Below are 22,928 nucleotides of genomic sequence, written 5' to 3' on the forward strand. Positions count from 1 at the left end.
AATGATTGTGAATGATAGACAAAATTGCAAAAAAAATGCAGTTCCCCTTTAACCTTTTTTATCTCGAGGCCCAATTTTTCCTCTACAGAGGGGCTTGGAGCCCACTCAAACATTAACACTGAATTAGTAATCTTACTCTTGATTTTATTTACAATCAATTATATTCAACCTACTTACAGTATACAACTTTGCCAAATGATATGAAAACATGTGTTAATCACAAATATCATTTATTTAACATATAAACTTGATGCTTAGGTCAGGCTGATTAGGAAATATAAGAACTAACCAAACCTATTGCCACATTTCTTTTAACAGTAAACCTTGCTTGCCTCACCATCAGCAGCTTTTGACTAGCCCTATTGTGATGAATCATTCCTGAGCCGTCATAAATGAATCGAATCTTTAATGAACGTGTGAAAGTAAACAATGAGATAAAGAACATTTTACAACAATCAATCTAGGAATCTATATATCTGGTCAGGACACTCCTCACTCTTATGCCTTCACCTTCATTGTCCCATTTTTGCAATCCTGCCTGTGCCTGGAGGCTGAAGTTGGTCGTCGTACTCGACGGTCGCAACCACTGGCTTCACAATAGATCACAGCTGACCTGGACATTCAAAAGTTCTCTTGCCATTCCTCTGGCATAACACACTCGTTGACAAACATATCCCACCAGGCTGCCTTTCTTCCAGGCCTTATCCAAAATCGTCGCTCCACATTGCTATGTTGCCGTCTGAGATGTGGTGTATCCGAAATAGCTACAATTGCGCGTTTCCTTCCCTTAAGGGTATCCATGTGTGATTTCTACAAGCGCCTGTAAATGTAGAAGAATGAGAAACACGGCCATGTCTGGATGATTCGCCTCCATCTTTGTAGTGTTTACTTCTGAGTGGAAACCGGTTGTTGTGAAGCTGGCTGTGACGTGTTGTTTCTGACGTCACTTCCCCTCTGAAGTCAATTTACAAACCATGAGTCCATACCGACACGAGAGCCGGAGATTCAAGAAATAGATGGCGCACTTACCCGTGTAAAACAATTCCCAAGAAGGGGAACTTTAAAACATGGCTTAGTGTGGGTGACACAGGGTTTAGGCTAATTAGTTATTTGTTTAAGGAGTTATCCAGCTTAATATAGACATGGCCTAAAATAGTAGTTTTTAATTTTGTTTAGTTATTGTGACTATTAATTTGTTTTTGCAACAAGTGTATGTCATAAAGGAGAATAAGGGCCAAATTTAAATATGTGGATATTGTTTAACTGTCAATGAACACCCTTGTTGGATAAGATGGTGATGAAGGAAGAGAAAAGCCACGCTAATGCCAGCCTCATACTTGGCTATGGGTTCTTGCTTTAATTCAATAGTGTTTCTCACCTTCTTTATCCAAGCCCTGACATTCACTGCTTTCCGTGGTCCCATGGTGGCTGATTTTGCAGGCATACAAAAAAACCAAGGTACAACCAAATTTGATATGCACAAACATTTGCTCAACATCCTTCATGAAGGTTTCATGTGCTAAATGCTAGTTTAAAAAATGTATACACGATGGCTAGGCCTGATGCTTATAGCTAAGATTCTTGACATTTAGACACACAAGCCAACTGTATTGAGTAACTGCAGCCTGCTGATTCACATTTTGAGTGTGTCAACATGTGAAAGCAATCTTGTGACAGCCAGTCTAGTAGCTGAAAACATTAATTCCCAAGACACCAGAGTCACTGCAATGCAGAGTTATTGACTCCTTGTTTGTTTCGGCAATTTGTGTAGGCAGTTGAATGCTAGCTAGCACAAGGGGAAATATATATATAATGCCGAAAGATAATGTTTACAAAACAGCGTTGGCTCAATCACTTACTGTTCAATCTAGCTAATGTCAAGTGTAAAAATCAGAACTAAAATGTTTGTACCTCTGTTTTTATTGTTTGAGGTTTTTTTAATAGACAGATACACAATGGCCAACTGAAAAAGCAGAAGTCCGATGCGTGACCTTTGTCCTTCATTTCCTGCATGTCGCTGTAAACTTAAAAGAAAGAGAATATCACATGACCTCAATGCTTAATGCAAACAAGTGACAACCACACAAACTGGGGAACACCGAGATACCTATGTCCCCCGGGGAAACTAGATGGATGGAAAATATATGTTGATTATGTGACGTAGAGCATATGGTAGTGAGGGCTAAATGTCGCCTCAGTTAGTGTATGGCACACTTACTACCTGTATCAACACTGCACTGATACTGTGTTGGTGTTTCATAATGGTCATCCGCCATCTGATGGATTAAAAAAAAAGGTTACATTTGCAAATAAATTAATAGTTTGTATAGTGAGATTCCGATCACCTGCTGCAATAGTAATAGCTTCTCTTCCTGTAGTCTAAAATTTCAAAAATGCTTTGATCCATGTACAGCATTAGCCAAAGGGAATGCATACATTTGATACGTGAAAGTAACATCACATTAAAAAAAACAAAAAAAAAACAGCTCCACATTATTTACTAAAAATAAGATGCCCCGCATTCCGCCCGAATGCAGCTGAGATAGGCTCCAGCGACCCCAAACGGCACAAGCGGTAGAAAATGGATGAATGGAAGATTACACCATAGCCAGTGGATCGACCAATAATACCTTGTTTTTGTCTTTTATTACAAAACCCAAAACCAGTGAAGTTGGCACGTTGTGTAAATCGTCAATAAAAACAGAATACAATATTTTGCAAATACTTTTGAACTTATATTCAATTGAATACACTGCAAAGACAAGATATTTATTGTTTGAACTGAGAACATTTATCTTTTGGGGAAATAGTCATTAAATTTGAATTTAATGGCAGCAACACATTGCAAAAAAGTTGGCATAGGCATTTTTACCACTGTTACATCGCCTTTCCTTTTAACAACACTCAGTAGACGTTTGGGAACTGAGAACAATTTTCTCTCTGGTCCAGAGGACACAACGTCCACAGTTTCCAAAAAATATTTGAAATGTGGACTCTTCAGACCACAGAATACTTTTCTATGAGCTCGGGGCCAAGCGAAGCTGGGGGCGTTTCTGGGTGTTGTTCATATATGGCTTTTGCCATATATGCTTTTACTTGTTTTAACTTGCACTTACAGATGTAGCAACAAACTGTAGTTACTGACAGTGGTTTTCTGAAGTGTTCCTGCACTTACCAAAGGCATGCTGTAAAAATTTGAATGTGATGTAAGGGTACCCTCATGAAAAGCACATTTAATGAAAAAAAGGAAGTCCATGCGAGCTCCTTCTGATCAAAAGCACCGATAACTTGTTTATAGAAGTCTTCCTTAGCTTTCTTCAGTTTTAAAAGTTTCTGTGTCTCGATGGAGATCTTCCTTTATCACCTCCTGCTTCGATTGAAAGTCCAGTTTAGAAATCTGCTATCAGACCGCTGCTATCAGTTAGCTCGGCTCTTCAAGTGCGGGCGACGACAGAATTTTCCTCGGACAACTCCTCCTCCCGTTCTGCTCCGTGGGTGATCTCTTTATCCCACCGCTGCCACCATGAAGTGTTATTGTATAAATAATACACTGGGTATTTAGGACTGGAACATGCTTTATTTCAGCCTGTTTGTTTACAGTGGGGCAAAAAAGTATTTAGTCGGCCACCGATTGTGCAAGTTCTCCCACTTAAAATGATGACAGAGGTCTGTAATTTTCATCATAGGAACACTTAACTGTGAGAGACAGAATGTAAAAAAAAAAATCCAGGAATTCACATTGTAGGAATTTTAAAGAATTTATTTGTAAATTATGGTGGAAAATAAGTATTTGGTCACTTCAACCAAGGAAGATCTCTGACTCTCACAGATCTGTAACTTCTTCTTTAAGAAGCTCTTCTTTGCTCCGCTCGTTACCTTTATTAATAGAACCTGTTTAAACTCGTTATTTGTATGAAAGACCCCTGTCTACAGCCTCAAACAGTCAAGACTCCAAACTCCACTATGGCCAAGACCAGGGGTCGGCAACCTTTACCACTCAAAGAACCATTTCGACCCGTTTCACAAAATGAGGAAGACAATGGGAGCCGCAACTATTCTCGCCAATATCTGCTGGTGGTCACCCAGATGACAAGAATAAGGGCATGCTATGAAGCCATTGCCTTAAACACCTTCTACAACATGTACAAACGGCTTGCCAGTCCAGCAACATGTTGTGAGAGGCTTCCACAGATGCACGCACACGACTGGAAGGCATACTGGGTGACACAGAGTACACTGACGGTTGTGATATAAACAACTTTAACACTCCTACTAATATGCGCCACATTGTGAACCCACACAAAAGAAGAATGACAAACACATTTCGGGAGAAAATTCTCACAGTAACACAACATAAACGCAACACAACAAATACACAGAATCCTTTGCATCCATGACACTTCCTGACTACGTTATACACCTCGCGAGCACCAAACCTTGCCCACCTCAACCGCGCAGGGAGGGGGGGTTGGGGGGGGGGGGTGCTCGCGGGGTGTATAACATAGTCAGGAATAGTCATGGATACAAAGGATTCTGGGTATTTGTTGTGTTGCGTTTATGTTGTGTTACTGTGAGGATTTTCTCCCGAAATGTGTTTGTCATTCTTCTTTTGTGTACTCTGTGTCACCCAGTATGCCTTGCAATCTCATACATGTGCCGATAGAAGCAACGAAATGCATGTGTCCGGTCGGCACGCAAATAGCATTCCGTGAATGGTGGGCGCGATGACATTCAAGAGGACGCAAATAGCATTCCGTGAATGGCGGGCGCGATGATGTTCAAGAGGACGTTAAGAGTAATATCATCACGGCACGCCCTTAATATTGTAGTCCGAGTGAAAATTGGAGAACATTGACTCCGGGTGATGTCCGGGAGAGGCATTGAATTCCGGAATCTCCCCGCAACAATCTGGGGGGTCGGCGATTGTGCAGCTGAGCCGCATCATAGTTGCCAAAGAGCCGCAGGTTGCCAACCCTTGGCCAAGACCAAAGAGCTGTCGAAGGACACCAAGAAAACAATTGTAAACCTGCACCAGACTGGGAAGAGTGAATCTACAAAAGGCGAGCAGCTTTGTGTGAAAAATCAACTGTGGGAGCAATTATCAGAAAATGGAAGACATACAAGACCACTGGTAATCTCCCTCGATCTGGGGCTCCATGCAAGATCTCATCCCGTGGGGTCAAAATGATCGTGAGAACGATGAGCAAAAATCCCAGAACCACACAGGGGGACCTGGTGAATGACCTGCAGAGAGCTGGGACCAAAGTAACAAAGATTACCATCAGTAACACACTACGCCGACAGGGAATCAAATCCTGCAGTGCCAGAAGTGTCCCCCTGCTTAAGCCAGTGCATGTCCAGGCCTGTCTGAAGTTTGCCAGAGAGCACATGGATCATACAGCAGAGGATTGGGAGAATGTCATGTGGTCAGATGAAACCAAAATAGAACCTTTTGGTATAAACTCAACTCGTTGTGTTTGGAGGAAGAAGAATACTGAGTTGCATCCCAAGAACACCATACCTACTGTGAAGCATGGGGGTGGAAACATCATGCTTTGGGGCTGTTTTTCTGCTAAGGGGACAGGACGACTGATCCGTGTTAGGGATAAAATGAATGGGGCCATGTATCGTGAAATTTTGAGCCAAAACCTCCTTCCATCAGTGAGTGCTTTGACGATAAAACGTGGCTGGGTCTTCCAGCATGACAATGATCCCAAACACACCGCCTGGGCAACGAAGGAGTGGCTCCGTAAGAAGCATTTGAAAGTCCTGCAGTGGCTTAGCCAGTCTCCAGACCTCAACTCCATAGAAAAAAACAAGGAGGGAGTTGAAAGTCCGTGTTGCTCGGCGACAGCCCCAAAACATCACTGCTCTCGAGAAGATCTGCATAGAGGAATGGGCCAAAATACCAGCTACTGTGTGTGCAAACCTGGTAAAGACCTATAGTAATCGTTTGACCTCTGTTATTGCCAATAAAGGTTATATTACAAAGTATTGAGTTGAATTTTTGTTATTGACCAAATTTCTATTTTCCACCATAATTTACAAATAAATTCTTTAAAATTCCTACAATGTGAATTCCTGGATTTTTTTTTCCACATTCTGTCTCTCACAGTTGAAGTATACCTATGATGAAGATTACAGACCTCTGTCATCATTTTAAGTGGGAGAACTTGCACAATTGGTGGCTGACTAAATACTTTTTTGCCCCACTGTACATAGCCAGCATAGGAGTGTTACATCCTAAAAGGTCCGTCGTGCACCCCCGCGTCATATCCGTCCCAGCCAATATCACGTCACTCATAGTCACTTCTTCTGCAGTAGTCACAAGAAGCATTACTAGCGCCCTCTATCACCAGGAGGCGGGAGTCATTTAATGACTCATATTTGACAGACGCAGCTACGGTATATTAATAAAACATAGCTGCTTACTGTTCTTTTTAACATACCGGTATTCAATAGCTTCTTCCCTTAATGTGATTTCAAATTACCGGTATTGAAATCAGCCTCCTCCATTTTGAAAATGATGACAGGGGAAGTGTCACTCGTGGCATGACGAGTTTGACCCGGCGGTAATACTAAGCATGCGCTAATTATTTTGCAAAACGAGTTTGACCCGGCAGTAATTCAAGGCAGACACATACTATATGCTTGGCGACAATTCAGGGAAATACGGTATTTACATTTTAGATCATCACTGAAGGCATCAAATCTATGATACCATTTGAATCAAACTTGAAGCTCATCACGAGAATGCCAAAAGTGTGCAAAGTAATCAGAGCAAAGGGTGGTTATTTTGGAGAAATTAGAATATGAAATGTTTTCAGTTATTTCACCATTTTTTGTTAAGTACATAATTCCACGTGTTTATTCATAGTTTTGATGTATTCAGTGACAATCTAAAACAGATGTCCCCAAACTACTATTATTTTTTTTAAATCTGTCCTTTCTAATCAAATTTCTACAACTTGTCAAAACATAGTCTAAAAATGCATTTTCCAAACGATAACATGACATCATCGCACTGTGTGTGTGTGTGTGTGTGTGTGTGTGTGTGTGTGTGTGCGTGTGTGTGTGTGTGTGCGTGTGTGTGTGTGTGTGTGTGTGTGTGTGTGTGTGTGTGTGTGTGTGTGTGTGTGTGTGTGTGTGTGTGTGTGTGTGTGTGTGTGTGTGTGTGAATATATACACACACTCATATACACACACACAGCCCGGCCCCTGGACAAATTTTTTTAACCCAATGCAAGTCCCGAGTTTGGGCACCCCTGATCTACAATAGTCATGAAAATAAAGAAAACGCATTGAATCAGAAGGTGTGTCCAATCTTTTGGCCTGGTACTGTCGGTTTAAAAGTATTTAGACTTCATTGTATTCTGTTTTTATTTATGATTTATATTTATATTTTATATTACGACATTAGGGCTTCAGGGTGGAAGAGGGGTTAGCACGTCTGCCTCACAATAAGAAGGTCCTGCAGTCCTGGTTTCAATCCCGGGCTCTGGATCGTTCTGTGTGGAGTTTGCATGTTCTCCCCGTGAATGCCTGGGTTCCCTCCAGGTACTCCGGCTTCCTCCCACTTCCAAAGACATGCACATGGGGATAGGTTGATTGGCAACACTAAATTGGCCCAAGTGTGTGAATGTTGTCTTTCTATCTGTGTTGGCCCTGCGGTGAGGTGGCGACTTGTCCAGGGTGTACCTTGCCTTCCGCCCAATAATAGCTGAGATAGGTACCAGCGCCCCCTGCTACCCCAAAAAAGGGAATAAGCGGTAGAAAATAGATATTACGACATTATACCAACAGGCAGCATGGTGAAAGAGGGGTTAGTGTGTCTGCCTCACAATACGAAGGTCCTGGGTTCGATACTGCGCTCAGAATCTTTCTGTGTGGAGTTTGATGTTCTCCCCGTGACTGCGTGGGTTCCCTCCGGGTACTTCTGCTTTATCCCACCTTCAGTAACATGCACCTGGGGATAGGTTGATTGGCAACACTAAATTGGCCCTAGTGTGTGAATGTGAGTGTGAATGTTGTCTGTCTACAGTATCTGTGTTTGCTCTGTGATGAGGTGGCGACTTGTACAGGGTATACTGCGCCTTCCGCCCGATTGTAGCTGAGATAGGTTCCAGCGCCCCCCGTTACCCCGAAAGGGATTAGCTGTAGGAAATGGATGGATGGACATCATGCCAATTTCACTGGTTTTGGGTTTTGTACATACAAAAACAAAGCCAAGAGTACACACTAACTAAATAAAAGTAAAACATACTAATACTCATATAAATCATTTTTGCCCTCAAAGTCCTCCCATGTCCATTGAATAATTTTCTGAATTTCTAAACATTAACAAAAGAAACGACATACGTATATAATTTTGAGAAAATAAAAATATCGATCTAATCACTCTAATACTGATCATAGAATTAATGTCGACACCACCAATTTATAGTTTGTTTAGTCCTCCTCTTACATGTCATGCACTGACTCTGACAATGCTGACAGTTGTTATTACGGATCGACAGATTATCAACGCCGATATTTGGCAAAACGACCGTTTCACTTTTTTTTTTTTTGTCTAAGATGTCCTCTGTTGATAATGTTGCTTAAAGGGGAACTTCACTTTTTAAAAAGTTTTGCCCGTGGTTCATAATCCTAATGAGAGACAAGATGACAAAGTTTTTTTTAAGCATTTTAACTTGTAAAAATAGGCTTGTTCTCAGTGGGTTAGAATGAAGCTGATGGGAGCAATCAATTCTACTTTAAATCACTTAAAAAATGCATTAAAAACAGCCAACAATACTTCATTTGCGTTACGTGACCTGTAAAATTTCCAAGCTTTAGCGACATTGTTATTGTAAAAGAGAACACAGATGAACTCTTTTTTTTTTTTTTTCCAGAGTAGTTACACATCGGCATCCTACAGTATTAGCCGTAAGCTAACTATGGCAAGAGATAAGCTGGCTTCTACGTCTGCAATCAAATTGCTTTTGAGTTTGTAATGCACAACACAATCCGATAAAACACCAATCTGTACTCGTTGAAAAACATGAACAATAATATTACACTATCTGTAAAGTATTAGCCCACATTTCATATTTTGTTTGTACACAGCTAGCTCAACAGTGTATGTACTGTAGTTTTAATAACAAGCACGACAAACTGCGTGTGACTCACTCAAAGGACAGTTGTGCGTTTGATCCAGCTAGCCGGGGACGTGATTTCCAGTTTATTTTGAGTAAGTACTCCATCTATGTCAGCGAGGCATGGCTCCAAGTTCCCCATTTACAGCGTCAAAGTCACGCCGACCTTACTCTCGGCGTCCGTCTGCTCCAGCGTCTGCACCCTTCCTTTTTGCTCGCTTCTTGAAGCAACGGTTCATCTTCCGTGTATATTCAGCCTAAAAAAGATAAGGTTGTGAATCAATTTTGTCCAAAAATAACCGTCTTTGTTGTCTGTTACCATGTCTGCCATGATTAAAACACACTCGTCTTCGTTTCTGGAAGTAGGAACACACATTTGTTGTCGGAAGGGCGCTTTCATTGATTCGGAAATAAATTAGCTGAGAAAATAAGTTCCGGCAATGCTTAAGATCATCAATATAGTGTAAATACAGAACATATTATGTATTGTAATGACTGCGTCTGTGACAACTACTATTATACATATGTATGTATATATATATATATATATATATATATATATATATATATATATATATATATATATATATATATATATACTTGCAGTGGGTTAGCTTATCTTTTAAGCTTGTTTTATCATCTTTAAAATCTTAAAGAAAAAGGTGTCCCAGACAAAATCGAAGACCCTCCGCTCATTAATCTTAAAGTTTTGTGACAGCGCTGGTAATGAAAAATAAATAAATAAAAATTAAGGAATAATTAATGTGTTAACATTAATTGTTTTTTTGGCTCTCATAATAATTGTGAATGATAGGCAACATTTAAAAAATAAAAAAAGTGCAGTTCCCCTTTAAGATACCAAGAAAAGGCATTAATCGGAAATGTACTTCTTTATAATATTGGTGGCTGCTCGATGGTTACATCCCCAAATAATAATTTTGAAAAACATTCCTATCACTGCCAGACTCATCTTGCGGCGACAGCACACCTAAATCCAGTCAATTATAAATTGATGAAACATTTGACAATGAGTTGCGTTCTTTTGTTTGCCTCCCATGAAGGACCTGCTGCATTTAGAGGAACGATTGGGGACTGTAAACCGAGGAGCCTCTCAGGGAACCATAGAGAGGTGCACTTACCCACATAAATACAAAAAGGTGAGATTTGTTGTGTGTCTATAGCAAAATATTAACTTTGTTGGATGCATGTTTTGCTACAGTGTGTTTTGGGACAGAGTGGTCTTTTGTATACTCATTTTAGCCAAGTACTGTAGTGTCTTTTAGCTGTGGATGCAGATACTGTTGGGGAAGGGTTTCCCTAGTGTGTAACTAAAGGAGCCATCTAACACCCTGCCACCCAATACAGAAGGTGTTGGAGAGAGACATTGACCAACAGTTAACTCCTGAACCTTGGGCATCTATTGGGAAAAATATGCACGCAACCCCTGAATCGGTGAGAAATAATAAACAAACAATCCATTTGGAAACAAGTCTCTGCTCACATGTACACTAGTTGTTAGGGGGGGATGTTAATCATTCACTTTTCTATTCCCAGGACAAAATGACCATTCTCTCTGTCCCCAAAGGAATCCTGAATGTTTCTCTTTTGTACAAATTAGTATATTATTTGTATAGATGTAGCATTTTTTGGGACACAGTGGGATTGTTCAACAGACCTTGGATGCTGCACATCAATTACAATGTTTCCTCTGCTTTGTCATGTTACAGAGGAAGCTGCACGGCAAGCAGGACGAAGACGAGGGGGCGGACGAAGACACAGAGGAGAAATGCACCATATGTCTGTCCATTCTGGAGGAGGGGGAGGACGTCAGGTACGCGTGTCGAGTGTCAGGGGAAAAAGAACCCCACAGTGCCTTCAAATTAGGCCCCACTATGACACTTTTTGGCACTCATTCAGATATATTTTTTTAGTTTAGTGAATGTATGCTCTCTGGTGGGCAGTAATGTTATTGAATGTTTATCTCTATAAAGATATTTATATTGGACACGAAAAAACAAATCTTTATCCAAACAGTTCTAAGAAAAAAAAAGTATCCCCAATACAATGTTGTTTGTAAAAAAAATTATATACATACATTTGTGTGTGTATACATATACACGCACACAAAACAATGGATGTATATATATATATATATAATATATGTATAGTATATATATATATATATATATATATATATATATATATATATATATATATATATATATATATATATATTTAGTCATCCATCCACCCATTTTCTACTGCTTGTCGCAGGGGGTGCTGGAGCCTATCTTAGCTGCATTCGGGCGGAAGGCGGGTTACACCCTGGACAAGTTTCCACCTCATCCCAGGGCCAACACAGATAGACAGACAACATTCACACTCATATATATATATATATATAAATATATATATATATATATATATATATACAGACACACACACAAACCCTGTTTCCATATGAGTTGGGAAATTGTGTTAGATGTAAATATACACGGAATACAATGATTTGCAAATCCTTTGCAACCCTTATTCAGTTGAATGCTCTACAAAGAAAAGATATTTGATATTCAAATTCATAAACTTTTTTTTTTTTTTTGCAAATAATAATTAATTTAGAATTTCATGGCTGCAACACTTGCCAAATTAGTTGGGAAAAGGCATGTTCACCACTGTGTTACATCACCTTTTCTTTTAACAACACTCAATAAACGTTTGGGAACTGAGGAAAGTAATTGTTGAAGCCTTGAAAGTGGAATTCTTTCCCATTCTTTTTCTGTAGCGCTTCAGTCGTTCAACAGTCCAGGGTCTCCGCTGTCGTATTTTACGCTTCATAATGCGCCACACATTTTCAATGGGAGACATGTCTGGATTGCAGGCGGGCCAGGAAAGTACCCACACTCTTTTTTTATGAAGCCACGCTGTTGTAACACGTGCTGAATGTGGCTTGGCATTGTCTTGCTGAAATAAGCAGGGGCGTCCATGAAAAAAATGGCGCTTAGATGGCAGCATATGTTGTTCCAAAACCTGTATGTACCTTTCAGCATTAATTGGGCCTTCACAGATGTGTAAGTTACCCATGCCTTGGGCACTAATGCATCTCCATACCATCACAGATGCTGGCTTTTGAACTTTGTGTCGATGACAGTCTGGATGGTTCGCTTCCCCTTTGGTCCGGATGATACGATGTTGAATATTTCCAAAAACAATTTGAAATGTGGACTCGTCAGACCACAGAACACTGTTCCACTTTGTCATCAGTCCATCTTAGATGATCTCGTGCCTAGAGAAGCCGGCGGCGTTTCTGGATGTTGTTGATAAATGGCTTTCGCTTTGCATCGTAGAGCTTTAACTTGCACTTACAGATGTAGCGACGAACTGTGTTTAGTGACAGTGGTTTTCTGAAGTGTTCCTGAGCCCATGTGGTGATATCCTTTAGAGATTTATGTCCGTTTTTTAACAGTACCATCTGAGGGATCGAAGGTCACGGTCATTCAATGTTGGTTTCCGGCCATGCCGCTTACATGTAGTGATTTCTCCAGATTCTCTGAACCTTTTGTTAGTATTATGGACCGTAGATGTTGAAATCCCTAAATTTCTTGTAATTGCACTTTGAGAAACGTTGTTCTTAAACTGTTTGACTATTTGCTCAGGCAGTTGTGGACAAAGGGGTGTACCTCGCCCCATCCTTTCTTGTGAAAGACTTAGCATTTTTTGGGAAGCTGTTTTTATACCAAATCATGGCACCCACCTGTTCCTAATTAGCCTGCACACCTGTGGGACGTTCCAAATAAATATTTGATGAGCATTCCTCAACTTTATCAGTATGTATTGCCACCTTTCCCAACTTCTTTGTCACGTGTTGCTGGCATCAAATTCTAAAGGTAATGATTATTTGGCAAAAAAAAAATGTTTATCAGTTTGAACATCAAATATGTTGTCTTTGTAGCATATTCAATTGAATATGGGTTGTAAAGGATTTGCAAATCATTGTATTCAGTTCATATTTACATCTAACACAATTTCCCAATTCATATGGAAATGGGGTTTGTAGTTTCTAGCTCTTAGTAACCTATAGCCTACCATGTTTACCTTTTGTAAATTACTTCACTAAAATAAATGTTTTTGCTTATATTGGATTACACAATAATCATTGACATTACACATACTTTGAAAAGTAACACTGTGTTTGATTATAGTAAAATTAAACACTACTTTAATCAGTGATTATTTGAGGTACCACTGGATGGAGGCCATGTACCACTTCTGGTACCCATACCACAGTTTGAGAATCTTTGATATACAGTATATGACCTGTTTTAAGCACACTTTGTTTATGTGGGGCATCAGTGAGGTTTGCATACACAGTGCACATAATAGGAATAATTTTAATTACCTCATATGATCAATTAAACATTTCATAAAAATAGTATAAGTAATAACTACACATTATTTGAATACTCAGTTTTTTTCATTTACAGTCTGCATGGATTTAAAATACTTACATGTGTAGATATTAGTGCAGCATTAGTTATTCATTTAATTATTAATTGTGTTATTAGGCTCAATGATTGGTAGTGACATTGATTTGATAGATTAAAAAAAGAAAAGTGTGGTCATAGCGTAGCAAATTCCATCTTCCCAAAACCTGCTGCAAACATTAATATTTTTCCACTCCAACATCAATAAACAAGTCAGACTTTAAACCTATTTATGTCAACAAATACTTCCAATATTTTGGAGTGTTTAACCCTTTGAAAGCCAGAATATATTCATAACAGGAAGACTGAAAATACTTGTTTCACATCCGAATCACGATTATTCTTTAATATTATTTAATAAATTGAGTCATCATTTTCAAAAATCCAATTAAAAAAAAAACAAAAAAAATCAAGAAATGTATTTATGTTATTGTCAATGTTTAAAAGGGCGTTTTAGGCCTTGTCTGTGCTTACTCACTGCACGTTTTTATTATACATTATACATCATACAACCTGTTTTATTATAATTTTATACAAAACAACCCCACTATGTTTTTAAGGAATAAACTACAAAATGCTGTCAAACGCACTTTTAAATTAGTTTTTTTCTCGCAAAGTCTGGTCTTTTTGGGGAAAAAGATTTTTGGCCCTCGAGGATTAAAAATGATATACACTATAGCTACGTAGAAACACACATTTTAACAATAGAGTTCAGGGTGCCCATCGCGGCGTCAACCAGTTGCGAGCGGTGCACGGAACTACAAAGATGATGGTCATGTTGCAGCTTATTGTTTTGTTATTTTATCCTTTGGGTGGATCATTTACAATTAAAGAATGTATTGTGTGCCGCTGCAGCATTAGTCTGCTGCCAGCCACACTGGAGCAGCTGATTGCTTGCACCTGCGCTGATTGGACTAATGGCAGTCAATCCAGAGGGCGTTTAAAATCAGCTGACATATCATTTTTAAACAGTGTGATGTGGGTTACAATTGAATTGCTGTTTCGACATCCAGTGGACACATTTACAACAGCAGTTTCTTTGATAAAGACATTGCAGTTCATTTTTTTACTTAGCAAACTCACCTTGCGGGCCTGATTAGACATGTTCAGTTCATAGGTTTCACGACCCTGGTTTAGATATTGATCAAGTCTGTCCAAAAAAGGATGAGGTGATGTAAGATTCAATTGGAATAGCTCAGATTTCCAAGCAGTTTTGAATGCAGCACTAGTCACCTTCCGTGTGCATCATTCATCAGCTCCAACATATTTTCACTGTTGGTATGCATGTTTCTTACAGCACATTGTGTTTTTGTTTTGCAGGCGCCTGCCTTGCATGCACCTGTTCCACCAGCTGTGTGTGGACCAATGGCTGCTCACCAACAAGAAGTGCCCCATCTGCAGAGTGGACATTGAGGCGCAGTTGTCTGCTGAGAGTTGATGCTGTTTTTCTTCATTTCTTTCTTTCTTTCTTTCTTTCTAACAACACCTTTGTCTTCTTTTGAGCTCATCTTCATTTGTGAGTCCTGCAGTCAACCAAAGAAGGCATGAATGACCTGCGCAGCTCTACTACTTACTAGACGTTAATAAGACAACAGTGCCAGCTATCACTCATTATTATTATTATTATTATTATTATTATTGTTGTTGTTATTACCACAACAGCTACATGTCTCCATTAAGGGTTTATAATTAAGAGTTTATGTATTTATAAAGCTTTTATGTAGCTTTTGGATTGTTTCCTCAAGTGTCATTTTTGTTCTGCATGTTTCCTTGCAATGCATTTGTTTGCACATCTAACACGGGCTGAAGGCGGCCTAACGACGACAACAACTGCTCTACGCCTCGCTTTACTACCATAGAATGTCACAGCATCACAAAACATTGCAGACTTCGTTTGTACCAATCATTGTATTGATTAGTTTGTTTAGAAGATGTGGATTGTTAGTGAAAGATGGGTTTTTAATGATAATGAGAAACATTCCTAACTAGGGACAAATATGTTAACAGATGAGCTTCTGTATTAGTGCGTGCGTGCGCGCGCGCGCACACACACACACACACACACACACACACACACACACACACACACACACACACACAGTATTTTCTCAGCACTGATCACGCTCTGTTGCCTAATGACCACACACACACAAAATTGTCATCCATGTTGGAGAACATCACACAGCCTTCATGCCAAAAAGAGGAGGCGTTGTGGTCCATAAATGATATACAACAAGTTGGACTCATTCATTCATTCATTGCCCGTTTGTGCATTCAAATCTCAGTCCTTCCTCCCAACCCCTCCTGTCAGCCGTGGAACACAAAAAAGTGTTGACTAACTCACTGGCAAAGACTACTTGCACAAGAGAGAAAAGTTAGTATAGTTATGTGTGCAGAGGCCATGTATTTCCACTCTGAATATGAAATAAAATAATAAAAACATTATTTTCAACAGTGTGACGAAATGTTCTTCTGAAACCATTCATCACACACACTTCAAAGGCACATTGTGGGATTTCTATTAGTTTAAAAATAATATATTTGGATAACTTCGGATTTATGCTGCAAGGTTTGACTTGAGGATGATTTTTCTTAAAGCATTTTTATTTTGTAAATGTACCAACGTTTTTCCAAATGTTACTTTACCACTTTTTTTCTCCTATATGACCAATTAAGATCTCTGAAAAATATTACCTTATTCTTCATATTTTACAATTCAGGTCTTATCAGTTTAAATATGTTCTTACCACCTTAAAAAAATGATTATTCTCCCAACTGCTGCATTTTTCTGCAAACCTTTTCAATATAATTTTTTAATGGAACCTAATCTTCAGAATCTTTGTTTTTCTTGAAACAATCTGACTTTCCTGATATTTGTGCAAAGTTTTTTCTACAAATATCCTTGACTTGTTTGCGCTTGTATACTTCTGACTAAATTATTGTAAGCTTTACATCTTAATTTTTTTCATTGTTTTTTTATTTATTTATTTTTTACTGTTTTATAACAATTTTTTCCCGTTTAGGAATACTTCATTTATGTAACCACGCATGTTTGGTTTAATCATCCTAAATCTTAAATTACTTTTAACTTCATGACTAATAACAAAAAAAACAACTTGTTTTCCTTATTCGTAATCTTTATATTTTTCACATAATTTTAGGACATTTTATATATTGTCGCTACTTTTACATTTTCCACGTAACTTAATGACATTGTGGGGAAAAAGGCAGTTACTGAAATGGCAGATGACAACGTTAGTCAGCCAAATCTATAATTACCTAACAAGATACAGGGCGCGTGCACGTGTGTACGTGCGGCGACGTGCGAAAACCCGCAAGAAGGCGCGGTGTAATGTTTACAAAACAGGTGAGAAAGTTAGCGCCCTTTAACAGCAGCTTTGAATTTTATTATATGAATATTCTTAACAAAATGACTCAAGTTGTCCTTGTAACATGCTCACAATTCAACCCTTTCATGTATTGTGGATAAATATTTAAAAGCTGTTTTCTCACATTAAGTGGGCCCTATTGTGGCTTACCAAACACTGCCACCCACTGGTCGTCTCTTGTAACTGCAAAAAACCAACAACCTAAAAAAAAGTGTAGGAGAGGAATACTGTAGTTGTTCATTCCTTCAACAAGGATGTGCAGGGTTACTGCAATGTACTACATACATTTTTGGTTGACTATGTTTAAATATACATTTTTATATTCCCCTTATAAGATTATTACATCCATGTCAGCATCGAAGCTAGAAAGCGACGAGCATCTTGGTTGCCAACCAGCAATTAGCAGCACTGTACGTACGGTGTGTCAATATCTTAGCATTGCACAATAACAAGGTACTTAATTAAAACATTTTATACAAGACGTACAATGCAGATGGATAGCATTCACAGCGTTTCACTTTTTCCACATTTTCCAAAAAACTTAAATTTGCTAACTATTTTATCTTTAAATAAAATGTAGGGATTTTTTAAATCCAGCAGATGGCAGATGACCATCATGGAACATTTACCTATCACTTTAGTTTTCAATAAAAGTTATCTTATTTATCCATTTTATTCATCATTTAAAGCACAGGAGAGAAAATCCAATGCCTGGAAATAATAAGCATCAATAATCTTTTCTTACTAAATGTATGGCCCTAGTGTGTGAATGTGAGTGTGAATGTTGTCTTATCTGTGTTGGCCCTGCGATGAGGTGGCGATTTGTCCACGGTGTACGCCGCCTTCCGCCAGATTGTAGCTGAGATAGGCGCCAGCGCCCCCCGTGACCCCAAAAGGGAATAAGCGGTAGAAGATGGATGGATGTATTCATTTATTTTCCATTTTGACCAAGATATGTACCGCAAGTATTGCATACCTTTTTAAACTTTAGCAGTATCCAATATTGCAACAAATATATTTTCATACTTTCAAAACTATGTTTGTGTCAAATTAAAACAAATACATCAATCTCTGCTTTACTTATGATTTCAAAAACAAGTTATCCAATAAATCGTAAACTGTCAAAATGACAATAGATTTTAGGATACAATCTATATTTTACAGCATATTACTGAAAATTAGACGGAAAAAAAACTCTACCACTGCTTTTTTTATGGTAAAATTCTGTCGATTGCGCTGCCAGTTTTTTTTCTGTAAAAATTTTTTTTTTTACAGTTTTACTCCAAATGGAAAAAAGATACAAAAAACGTTTTCCAATTTACAGCAATATGATGTAAAAAGCACTGTAAATGTTACTGTATATATGTGGCAACTAAGCCACCAGTCTGTCCGTCAAAAAAAACAAAACGGTGGAACTTTTCCATTTATCATCATATGTTGTAGACCAGGGGTGTCCAAACTTTTTCCACAGAGGGCCGCACACGGAAAAATTTAAGCATGCGGGGGCTATTTTGATATTTTTCATTTTCAAACCATAACAAAATATATGGATTTTTTTTTTAAATCCTTAGGGCTCCTGGGGAGCATAGAGGGTCTCACTCAATAAAATTTTAAAAATAAGTCTAATTATTATTATTTTTAATTTAATGCTTACAGTAAATCTCTACATCAACTTGAGGTTGATATAAAGTAAAACAAATAAGGTTTTATGCCTTTTCTGTCAAAGATAACTTTGTTTTTTATAGGCAAACTGAAATATGCAGTATTTAGATAGATAGTAATTTATTGATTTCTTCAGGAGAGTTCCTTTTTTTTTTTTTTTAGCAATTAAAGCCCTCAAAGATCCATAATGCAGGACACCATTGATTTTAATTATTTAATATTTTCTAGTAATCACAGTGAAAAGTTAAATAAAATCCTACTAAATATAGTTGACATCCGAAAGGTTCCCCACTCATAAAGTGATACATTTTTATTAGTTTTTTTTTTATTTTAACACTTAAATTTCAAGATCAACTTCCGATATATCTGTCGATTTTAAGTTTGAACTATTATTTTGTTTGTTTTATGCTCTTTTGTCAAAACTTGGATGTTTTCATATGGCAACCATACAACATATGCAATATTTTTTCCACATAAAACATTTTAAAGTGATAATTTTTATGTAATAATTCATTATAACATCGATTTGTTTTGTCCTTTTTTTTTTTGAGCAATAAAAAAAAAAGAAAATAAAGACAAAAGGAAAAAAAAAAACTGCCTGAATGACAGCTTTGTGTCAACATTGGCACTTTTTCTCATTAGATTTCACCTCATTGCACTTTTTTTTTTAAATGTTTTTATTTTTGCAATACTATCAATTTTGCAATTTTTGCAGAATGTGTGGCGGGCGATTAGCTGCGGGCCGCACTTTGGACACCCCTGTTGTAAACAAACACTGGATATTTTACAGTAAAATTCTAGTGACTAAGCTGCCAGTTTTTTGTACTGTAAAAACCAACAGATTGTTTTTAAAGCGTATATCAAAAATATATAAAATAATCAAATGCATGAACAAATTCATCTATTATTTGCTGTTACAAGCAGCCCTATTTCACATTTAGAAAACTATAAACATTCTCAATTAAATGTATAAAAAGTAAAAAAAATTATAAAAAATACATGCAATTTAAATAAAACATTTAAAATCATGTTTTTGACTACCTTTTTGGAATGGATCACAAATAAAACTTGAATAATAATTACTTGCCTAAAACCATAGAAATAAAGTGTAGAGAGCCATTCAACAATACATGCTTTATTAAAAAAAAAAAAAAAGTCTCCTCTAGTGTTTGTATTGCACAAGGATGATGTTGATGAAGCGTCTGAGATCCACACTGACAATAACGGCGGAGAAAAATAAATTGTGACCAGCAAGTCCCAGCAGTATATAAACACAAAGTGTGGTTATTTTATCCAACATGAATAGGAATGTGGAGAAAAATAAACAAAACGGCAGTGCAAAACAAAACAAAGAAAGAAGCCACGGAAGTTTGATGACATCCCCTAATGTGTGCTTGACAAGAAAAGTGAGAGAGAACCACAAACAGTCATTAAAAGTGTGTGTGTGTTCTGGAAAATACATATCAAGAGTGTTTTTGTTGAGCTTTTCTGGTGTAAACAATTAATGGTCCTTCATATTGTGTGTTTGTGTCCAAGGTAGTACCTGTACTGATAAAGTGCTAACACACCACAGACAGTGTGCTCAGGTTACAGTACACACCGCCTCTACGCCACAAACTCAATACACTAAAAAGTTTGCATCTTTGGTGTCGAAAAACGCCATAAAAACACTTCCACCTACTGAACTTTGCATTGAAACAATAAATATTACAGCCACGTTTGCTTTTGGAATCATCTAATCATCATAAAAAAAAGACACGAGGGAAATCAATTAAAATAAAAATCACAGCCTGTTCCCAGATTATTTTCAGCACAGAAAGCAATGATATGTATAAATACAATAAATAGTGTTTTGTTCAGGACTCCAAATAGAGAGAGGACGAGGAGGCCGAGAGAGGAAGAAGAAGAAGAAGAAGAGTTTACATTCATGGACTTTGCAGGCAGTAGTGGAGCATTCGCCAAGAAAGCTTCTCTCCTGCTAGATCTTGGTCACATAGTTGTTGGGGAAAAGGCCCTGCTTTCCCCGCAGACGTCCTGTCCACCACCCTGACGCATCTGCTGACACAACATCTTTAAAAAGGGCTCCGTGATGAGGATGTCGCCGTGCCTTACCTTCTTTGATCATATCGATGATGTCATTGGCATTGAAGCTGAGCTCGTCGGTGTCCTGGGCGTCGTAGGCGTACAAAGCTTTGCACTGAGGCACCTGAGGTTTAGGTTTGGGTGTAGGCTTGGGTCTGCCGCCCCCTGGTGGAGGTCTGCTAGCTGACGGTCTGTGAGCTCTGACCAGTACAACAATAACAGTCAGCATTAGCATGTGATAATGCTACATACTGAATGAGCACACACAGAATGAGCCTAAAGGCAGCAAGGAATGTTAAAATAATATCTAATGGCGGACGTTTGTCCATGAAAATATGGAGAAGCTGCTGATGGTGTCTTTGACAGAGAAGCAGCTGTAAAGATATACCGTAGAAGTCCCCTCTCCAAGTAATGCTTTACATCAGGAGTTACCAACACGGTGCCCGCGGGCACCAGGTAACCCGTAAGGACCAGATGAGTCGCCCGCTGGCCTGTTCTAAAGATAGCTCAAGGAGCAGCACTTACCAGTGAGCTGCCTCTATTTTTTAAATTGTATTTATTTACTAGCAAGCTGGTCTCGCTTCGCTTGACATTTTGAATTTTAAGAGAGACAAAACTCAAATAGAATACGAAAATCCAAGAAATATTTTAAAGACTTGGTCTTCACTTGTTTAAATAAATTAATATATTTTTTTACTTTGCTTCTTATAACTTTCAGGAAGACAATTTTAGTGAAAAAATACAACCTTAAAAATGATTTTAGGATTTTTAAGCACATACACCTTTTTATCTTTTAAATTCCTTCCTCTTCTTTCCTGACAATTAAATCAATGTTCAAGTATTTTTTTTAATTATTTTAAAGAATAATAAATACATTTTAATTTAATTCTTCATTTTAGCTTCTGTTTTTTTGACGGAGAATAGTTGTGAAATATTTCTTATAATTTATGATTAAAATTCAAAAAAAATATTCTGGCAAATCTAGAAAATCTGTAGAATCACATTTAAATCTTATTTTAAATTCTTTTGAATATCTTTTTAAAAAATTGTTCTGGAAAATCTAGAATAAATAATGATTTGTCTTTGTTAGAAATATAGCTTGGTCAATTTGTTACATATTCTAACAGTGCATATTGGATTTTAACCTATTTAAAGGTGTCATCAAAATTCTAAAATTAATCTTAATCAGGAAAACTTGCTAATCATGTTCCATAAATTATTTTTTTATTTTTTTCAAAAAGATTCAAATTAGCTAGTGTTTCCATTAATTTTTTTGGGTTGAATTTTGAATTTTAAAGAGTCGATATTGAAGATAAACTATGTTTCAAAATTGTATTTTAATTTTTTTTGTGTTTTCTCCTCTTTTAAACCGTTCAATTAAGTGTTTTTTTTCATCATTTATTCACTACAAAAAAACCTTCCGTAAAAGGAAAAAAAAAATGTACGACAGAAATACCCATTTATATATATATATATATATATATATATATATATATATATATATATATAGATTCATTTATTAAAGGTAGATTGAGCAAATTGGCTATTTCTGGCAATCTATTTAAGTGTGTATCAAACTGGTAGCCCTTCACATTAATCAGTACCCAAGAAGTAGCTCTTGGTTTCAAAAAGGTTGGTGACCCCTGCTTTACATTATTAATACATTAGGTCATAAAAACTACTGTAGAAGCCTTTTAAAAATAAAGACAAACATTCTCGCGAATAAATATTTATCTTTTTCCCACAAGCATTCACACTGATCTTATTATGTAAAGACAAGCTTTCAGCATTCACACAAACACTAATCACTATACTAATCTATTTTCATTTGAATATTGTGTGACTATTGAAAGGCAAGCATATAAACACAGTATTATTACTGTGCCTCAAATATGTACTTTTGGTGCTGAGAGGCAAGCATTAAGTATTGACACCAATGCTTATGGAAATGAAAACATTTATGATATGTTGTGTTAAAAAAAGTCTCTTCTTCTTTTTCACAGAAAACATGTCATTCACGCCTGGAGTAAGTTTCAGTGTCACAGTGCAAGCTCGCTCACCTCCCGCCCTCAAACTCTCCGTCAAAGCTTGATGTGCGCCTATAAAAAATACAACCGCGGTGCAACTGTGATCGACTTTTCATAATGCCTCATTTCCAGTATGTAGCGGTTCCTGTTTTT

The 22,928-nt window shown here is 37.6% G+C and overlaps 2 protein-coding genes across 9 annotated transcripts in view; one reads left to right on the plus strand and one right to left on the minus strand.

The window, feature by feature from the left end:
* The window catches only part of rnf111 (ring finger protein 111), a 71,444-nt gene extending 55,377 nt beyond the window's left edge, over positions 1 to 16,067 (plus strand). For 4 of the 6 annotated variants that reach the window (XM_061882029.1, XM_061882040.1, XM_061882059.1 and 1 more), the window contains 4 exons: positions 10,196 to 10,291; positions 10,500 to 10,586; positions 10,862 to 10,965; positions 14,936 to 16,067. In XM_061882029.1, coding sequence (XP_061738013.1) covers positions 10,196 to 10,291; positions 10,500 to 10,586; positions 10,862 to 10,965; positions 14,936 to 15,053 — 405 coding nt within the window. In that variant the 3' untranslated portion in view covers positions 15,054 to 16,067. The remainder of the gene's footprint in view (positions 1 to 10,195; positions 10,292 to 10,499; positions 10,587 to 10,861; positions 10,966 to 14,935) is intronic. The other 2 variants (XM_061882050.1, XM_061882075.1) reach the window with 1 other exon arrangement.
* Positions 16,068 to 19,785: 3,718 nt separating this feature from the next.
* myo1ea (myosin IEa) overlaps positions 19,786 to 22,928 on the minus strand; it is a 118,338-nt gene continuing 115,195 nt past the window's right edge. For 2 of the 3 annotated variants that reach the window (XM_061882102.1, XM_061882089.1), the window contains 2 exons: positions 20,779 to 20,948; positions 19,786 to 20,724 (listed from right to left, as the gene is read on the minus strand). In XM_061882102.1, the coding sequence (XP_061738086.1) occupies positions 20,645 to 20,724; positions 20,779 to 20,948 (250 nt within the window). In that variant the 3' untranslated portion in view covers positions 19,786 to 20,644. The remainder of the gene's footprint in view (positions 20,725 to 20,778; positions 20,949 to 22,928) is intronic. The other variant, XM_061882095.1, reaches the window with a different exon arrangement.

Source organism: Nerophis ophidion, linkage group LG02, assembly GCF_033978795.1.
Source record: "Nerophis ophidion isolate RoL-2023_Sa linkage group LG02, RoL_Noph_v1.0, whole genome shotgun sequence".
NCBI lineage: Eukaryota > Metazoa > Chordata > Actinopteri > Syngnathiformes > Syngnathidae > Nerophis > Nerophis ophidion.